Genomic DNA, 7,459 nt, shown 5'->3' with positions numbered 1-7,459 from the left:
CACACACACACACACACACACACACACACACACACACACTGCCGAATTCTGCGGCTCCAAGTTACTGACACAGCATTATTGCCACACTGTTTGTGAGCTCTCACACCTTAATGACATCATGCCTAATCAGTGTGGGCATGTGTGTGTGTGTGTGTGTGTGTGTGTGGTGTGTGTGTGTGTGTGTGTGTGTGTGTGTGTGTGTGTGTGTTGTGTTCAGAGGCTCTTCAAAGACCATACTATGCAGACTATTCTCCTGCTCGCCTGTATATCCACACCCTCTGCACAAGCCACTATCTGGACCTCTTCATCACCATCATCATCGCCATAAACGTCCTCACCATGTCAGTGGAGCATTACAACCAGCCCAAGGTAGACCACGTGCATACAAGTGCATACACACACTCACACACGCACACACATGCACGCACACACACATGCACGCACACACACACACACACACACGCCACACACCGCATGCACACACACACACACACATGCACACACACACACACACACGCACACACGCATGCACACACACACACTCACACATGCACACACGATGCACGCACACACACGTGCACACACACGCATGCACGCACACACACACACGCAGGCACGCACACGCACCACACACACACCACACACACACACACACACACGCACGCATGCACGCACACACACACACCACGCACACACAACACACAGTGTCTCTGAAACAGATGCACACCAGTGTTTTCACTATGCCACTACTTTTACCACAAGTTATAAACATTAATGTATCACATTTAGCACATCTTGAATCATGATGAAATATTGACTGAAATACACTGGCTGCCAGATCAAGCAGGTGTGTCCACATAAACTGTGTTTGAGCTGGAAGTGCTACTGATGCAGTAGAGAGTAAAATGTATAATATATAATGTGTGAGGGTATAGTGTATAATGTATATAATAATGTGTACAGAGGGTATAGTTATAGTGTATCATGTATATAATAATGTGTATAGAAGTTATAGTGTATAATGTATATAATAATGGGTATAGAAGTTATAGTGTATACTGTATATAATGTGTATAGAGGTTATAGTGTATAATGTATATAATGTGTATAGAGAGTATAGTGTATAATGGTATATAATGTGTATAGAGGGTATAGTGTATAATGTATAAAATGTGTATAGAGGGTATAGTGTATAATGTATAAAATGTGTATAGAGGGTATATACACATTATGGATGTTTTGGACAGAGGTCCTTCTTCAGCTGTGCAAACAAAGTGCTTTTGAATTAGGAAAAGAAAGTATGAATATAAGAAAAAGTAAATGTGTATGTGTGTATATATTTATAAAATATATATATATATATTATTTGTACATGTACCATAGTATCTGGAGGAAGCTCTCAAATACTTCAACTACGTCTTCACGCTAGTCTTCGTGGTGGAGGCAGTCTTGAAGCTGGTGGCCTTTGGCTTGAGGAGGTTTTTCAAAGACAGGTGAGGGCAACCTCGTGCAGTCCGTCTTCCTGGAGTGCAGTAAATACGATCTCGGATCTAACCCGTAGCTGAGCGAGTGGCCGTAATATAACGGAGGTATGAACGTAGGATTACGAACACTGAGGTAACCCTGCCGCTAACGCATCAGCAGGACGTAGTCATGGAATTTCAGAGCGCTGTTCCTCTCCGAGTCTGATTTGAAGTGCTCTGCGTGTTTTAACTTCTCCCTCTCGTGCTCCTGCTCAGGTGGAACCAGCTGGACTTGGCTATTGTTCTCTCTGTCAGTCATGGGCATTACTCTGGAGGAGATTGACCTGAATGCCTCGTTGCCCATCAACCCCACCATCATTCGCATCATGCGTGTGCTGCGCATCGCAAGAGGTTCCGTAACAGAACTCGAAATAACGTTAAATAACTAAATAAGGAAATGGTGTGGGCGGGGCCATAAGAGAATGTCGGAGCATAAACTCACTTTGTTTTCTTTTTCTTTTTTTACACGTACAGTGCTAAAGCTACTGAAGATGGCCAAAGGAATGAGATCTTTGCTAGACACTGTAGTCCAAGCTCTGCCACAGGTTGGTGCCTGTGTGCACACGTGCAGTTGGGTTCCTGTTCCTGTTTTTATTACGTCCATAGAGTTACCCACAGGGTTTGTTTCCAGGTTGGGAATCTGGGTCTTCTCTTCATGCTACTGTTCTTCATCTACGCGGCCCTGGGGGTGGAGCTCTTCGGAAAGCTCGGTCAGTATCGCATGCTCTGTTCTCCGGCGCCTGTCAGAGACGTTCTCTTGGGCCGGACGGGGCCGAGCGGAATCGGTGGGTGTGACGGGCTGTGCTGTTCCCTCCAGAGTGCTCGGAGGACAACCCGTGGCGAAGGTTCTGAGCAGGCACGCTACGTTTGAGAACTTCGGCATGGCGTTCCTCACGCTCTTCCGAGTCTCTACTGGGGACAACTGGAATGGGATAATGAAGGTAAGGGGACCGGCCGACGCTCTGGTCCACGTACCAGCGGGGAAACCCGTGGCGCTCCAGAAGATGTTAAGCACTGGCAGACTGACGCCAGTTCCTCGGAAAGTGAGGACCCCCCACCGGGCTCCGGGCGGTGTGCTCAGTGATTGCGGGCCGTGAGACGGGCGGGTTCATCACGCGAGTCTGTCGTTTGTTCCAGGACACTCTGCGGGACTGTAAGAGCGGAGACCGCTGCCTGAGCTACCTGCCCCTCGTCTCGCCGCTCTACTTTGTGACCTTCGTGCTGGTCGCCCAGTTTGTGCTGGTGAACGTGGTGGTGGCCGTGCTCATGAAGCACCTGGAGGAGAGTAACAAGGACGCCCGCGAAGAGGCGGCCCTGGGGGCGGAGCTTCTGGAGGAGCTGCGGCTCGGTCGGCAGCAGGGCCACGCCTCTGTGGGCGTGGCCACTGAGCTAGAGGATAAAGTTATGGGCCCAAGGTCACAGTGCGTTACACCTGAGCAGGTAAAAATCACCTCCCCTCTTGCCAATTCAATAATTCACGAGAATTCAGACAAGAAACAAGAAACCAAGTCCCTAAAATTGGTAATATATGGATGCCCTGTCCCAAGAATTTCATTTTAGATTAGAGATAGCAATGATGTACTCGTTTTAGCCATGATAAATCCTCCTCATGATTACTGCAGACTGATTAAACGGGTGAAATACATTTACAGAGTGATCACCCTCATACTGGCAACCTGCTCTCAGTGGGGAAGCCTTCTGTGTCCAGGATGCTGTCTTTGCCCAACGACAGCTACATGTTCTACCCTATCCACTCTGGACGCTGGTCACATGACCTGCAGCTCTACAAACAGCAATCCGCTGATCAGAAAGCAGCAGGTGACATAAACATAATGCTTCATTAACTGAGGTTTAGTGCTATACTCAGGGTGTATACTGTATCCTTGCTTCTTATTATACCCACAGAATTACACTACACATTAGATAAAGAAAAGTATTAATATATGTAAAATACATATTCATATTCATATATGTATATATACAGTATATATATTATATATACATTCATGTGTGTGGTGTGGTGTGTGTGTGTGTGTGTATGTGTTTTATATGTATTAATATGTATTTTACATGTACGAATACTATGCTAATCTAAGTCATTTGTTATTTTGTAGGGTCTTCTTTCTCGGTGAGCTCCCAGCTGTGTGAACGGGGTTCCCTATTGCAGGTTCCAGGGGCAACAGCACATACAGGCTCCGCCTCCCACTTAGAGTCCCTACCACAGTTTCACACTACCAGACACGGTTCCCTCAGGACACTTCAGCGGCAGGTACAGTATGGAATTTGTAGTGATATATGGCCTGTGTGCTCACGTGTGGGATTTTGACCGTACCTGTTCTGTACTGTAGGAGGCGATAAAGAGTGACTCTGTTGACTCGGTGGATCCCAGCTGCAGAGACAACCTACTTTTACACTGTTCCGAAGGCTTTTCGCATCTCGAAGTGCCTGGCCTTCCTCTGACTGTAGGCTCCACCCCCTGTTTGCCCCAGACCACGCCCCCTCTGCCTCCACGCAGCCGTACCTCCAGCGTGCGGACAAACAAACTCACGTATAGCCAGAGCAGCATCCCCGCCCACAGAGCCGCGCCCGTCCAATCGACACGCGCGCGGACCGTTACGGGCTCACGCGCGCACGTGCGCCGCCCTGTCACGGACGAAGCCGGCGACGAGGCTGGCCAGCTCCGAACTTCCTCCCAGAGGAAAGACTCTCTCCAGCCAATCAGGCGCTGCTACACGTTGTCGCCGTGCGTTTCTGCTGCCCGCTGTTCCGACAGCCAATCACAGACCTCGCAGCAGTGTGGCCGCGGAGCGGGACACTGGGACACCAGGGGTGGTAACTTAAGGAAGTACTACAGCATGGACGCACGCGGCTTCCTCGCCCAGCCCAGCTGTCACTCAACAGAGGGGGAGGGGTTACAATGGCAACTGCAGCCAATAGCTAGGGAAAGAAGGGTGTGTCACCCGGCACACTGCGGATCAGCGTCTCCAGTCCCCAAGAAGGAGAAGATGAGTCCGCCTTGCATTTCCATAGACCCTCCCACAGAATCCGATCCTCCAATGGCCGGTCAGGAAAGTAGCACAGTCCTGAGGAGGCGGGCGCCATCGTTCGAGTCTGCGCCAACGCAGGAGCCATTAGATCTTCCTCACACTCCACCGGCCTCAAAACCCCTCGCACAAACCCAACCTCATTTGTCAAGCCATCTCCCCCTCCCCCAGTTTTCTTTCGACCAATCCGATGTGAGCTCCTTGAGCAGTCTGTCAGAACTGTTGTCAGACAGTGACCAATCCTCACACTCCATCAATCTTGAAGCCCCGTCAGAGAGTGTGGGACCCATTAGCGCTACATCCCATAGTTCCTTCAGGAAGAAGGGGCTGGTCAGAACGGTCAGCTCTAGAGATTCAGCTAATGAGGACTCTGTTGCCTAGGCAACTCAAACATAAGACGGTGGTAACGTGCGCCTATTAGAAATAAGTTGTGAAAACAAGAACAACAGAGTTGGCACAAGTTATGCAAAGAACTTCCAACATACCTGATTTTCTTCTTAATCATATTGATTAGGGATTATGGAGGCATTCTTGATATATAAACTAATACTGTAAAAGTTTTCTGTATGTTGGAGCCTCTCCAACCTTGATGTGAACCTCACAATCTCCATCATGGTCCCACAATCATCTTGCACTTCACAGCGGATTTCTAAAACAACAGGATTGACATACCTGTTAACATGAAACTATTGTGACATGTATTAGCAATCCTTAAATCGTTTATACATTTTAGTTACGATTAGACCCTGTATTATAATATGGTTGTTATAGAACCATACACTGGATCTAAGCAGAATGCTATCTTAGTTTAAGGTTCTCACACCTGACGTATGTGTGTCTTTTGATGTGGAAATAGGTTATACGTTTTATATGCCAGGCTAAAGGGGTAATGCTGACACCTTTGTGTCTCTCGCGGAAACTCTCACATCGTAAACACATTGCATGGCAGAATAAGAGGAACTGTATGGCCGAGTGAGCGGAATAGGACGGCTGTTGTGGTATTGTAGAATAAAGTAATATATTTATTGAATGCAGGGATTGGCCTAATGTAGTTTTTATAAAAGGTCAAAGTTTTGCACATTGGTTTATTTCAGGAAGAAGCAAATGATTTTGTTTTACTTTTCCCTAGAAATAGAATATTTAAAGTGAAAAAAAAAAAGCACTGGCCATTTTATTCTTATGCCGCCTAGAGATGTTTTCAGTGCTGAAGCATGTGAACGCTGCTCTAAATGCCGCTTTGCTTTTACTTCAAACCTCTGAATGGAAAAACACGCATACCAGTCCAGAAGGCGGGGTCAGGTGTGGCCACACCCCCGAAGACACACCTGTACCTGTCGATACAGCGTTTACTCCACAGTTGTGCTGCACTCACGACGAACACTTCCTGTTTAACCCCCGTATACGAGCATGGACATGGTCAGTTGGTGTTGTGCTTCTGTAGTGAACACGGCCACACCGTGATGGTGTTAATACCGCACTGGGTGATTCCGAGTAATTTCATTTACATCAGCTTTGAAGAAACATTATCCAGTCTGAGCCAACATATGAGGGTTTAATATTCCACTGTTTACAAGGGAGCCATTGCTTCTGAGCGTGCCCCTTGGGGTTACTCTGAATAAATTCTGGATATGCAGACCAGAGATGTCAATTTGAGACAGGAAACTCGCCCCTTTACAGGAGATGCAGTAGCACACAGGTTATCTAGTTGTTTTCACATGTAGTTCACATGAATCATATTCACCAGTCCTGGCCTGTGACAGAGAGCAAAACACATGGAAATTTAAGGGCTTTCAAACATCACCTGATGCATCAGTAGTTTATGGACATTTCACTTCAAGCGCTGTGAGGATTTTAAACAGTTCCTGTATTGTTGTATCTACTGGACGTGGGCTCACTGGGGGTGAACCTTCATTGGAGTGGCTGAGGAACGTGGACCAGTCGGACCTCAGGAGGAGGCCTGGACTGTTTAAGATGAGATTCAGGGCAGGAGTGGAGATGGTTGTATTCAGGTCACTGAAAACAGATCAAAAGTGTTTGTCTTATAGAGGACAATTAACTGTTTTTTTTAAAGACAATAAACTTTATTGAAGAGAATGCAAGTTTCCTTTTTTTAACAAAAATAAAAACAAAAACAACTTGATGCCCTCAAAAGGAGCTTTCCATTTTTAGACAGACTGACAATCTCATGGCATTTTGAAAGGTCTGCTAAACTGGACCAGCTTATAAATAAGCATGTCCAGTTTATTTAGCCATGTTATTTTTAACCATGGGAACAATCTCAGTTCACACAACCCAAACCACATGCAATAAACAATACATGTAATCTCACTCTGAGAGAAGAGGTGATCAAGTTCATGTTCTTTGAATCAAGCAGGCATCAAAACGGCGACATAACTGCAAACAAATGAGCACACCATGTATTTGACTGGGAACGCGTGACAGTTCAAGCTGGGGAAACGTTGGTTTGAAGGGATGAGCTCATCTGAACTTCCACTCTTACGTTTCATCGTAACATTGGTCTCGGGCAGCGTGTGCTGTGGTTGACATTCAAACTCTACCAAATGTATCAGTTCACCAAAGATTAAAAACAAAAAAAGAAGCGTTACTTATTGGCAGTAAAGTGATATGATTTATAAGTATTTATTTCCACTGCCATATTACCTTCATTTGTTACTCCTGGTGAAACTCCTTCACGTGAGACAGCAAGACATTATGGTGGGAAATATGGACTCAGTGTAATAATATTTGAATTGTTATATTTTAAAACAGCTTTCTAATATAAAATACCTATAAAAGCTATAAAAGTGTTAGAGAACTCTATAACGTTACAGCAAACAGCCCTATTTTTGGATATAGTAGTAAATGAAACCTCAAAAAAACGTTTCCTTGGTT

The 7,459-nt window shown here is 46.0% G+C and overlaps 1 protein-coding gene across 1 annotated transcript in view; it reads left to right on the top strand.

Annotated features, from left to right (window-relative positions):
- Nucleotides 1-6,653, top strand: part of cacna1hb (calcium channel, voltage-dependent, T type, alpha 1H subunit b) — a 79,339-nt gene extending 72,686 nt beyond the window's left edge. Inside the window, 12 exon segments of the mRNA XM_076989990.1 lie at nt 218-369; nt 1,384-1,493; nt 1,740-1,770; nt 1,772-1,874; nt 1,998-2,068; nt 2,155-2,233; nt 2,341-2,360; nt 2,363-2,464; nt 2,661-2,963; nt 3,176-3,341; nt 3,638-3,792; nt 3,872-6,653. Coding sequence (XP_076846105.1) covers nt 218-369; nt 1,384-1,493; nt 1,740-1,770; nt 1,772-1,874; nt 1,998-2,068; nt 2,155-2,233; nt 2,341-2,360; nt 2,363-2,464; nt 2,661-2,963; nt 3,176-3,341; nt 3,638-3,792; nt 3,872-4,948 — 2,369 coding nt within the window. The 3' untranslated portion in view covers nt 4,949-6,653.
- Nucleotides 6,654-7,459: the final 806 nt, after the last annotated feature.

This window comes from Brachyhypopomus gauderio, unplaced genomic scaffold (assembly GCF_052324685.1).
Source record: "Brachyhypopomus gauderio isolate BG-103 unplaced genomic scaffold, BGAUD_0.2 sc72, whole genome shotgun sequence".
Classification (NCBI taxonomy): domain Eukaryota; kingdom Metazoa; phylum Chordata; class Actinopteri; order Gymnotiformes; family Hypopomidae; genus Brachyhypopomus; species Brachyhypopomus gauderio.
This window is presented reverse-complemented; position numbering and strand designations above follow the sequence as displayed.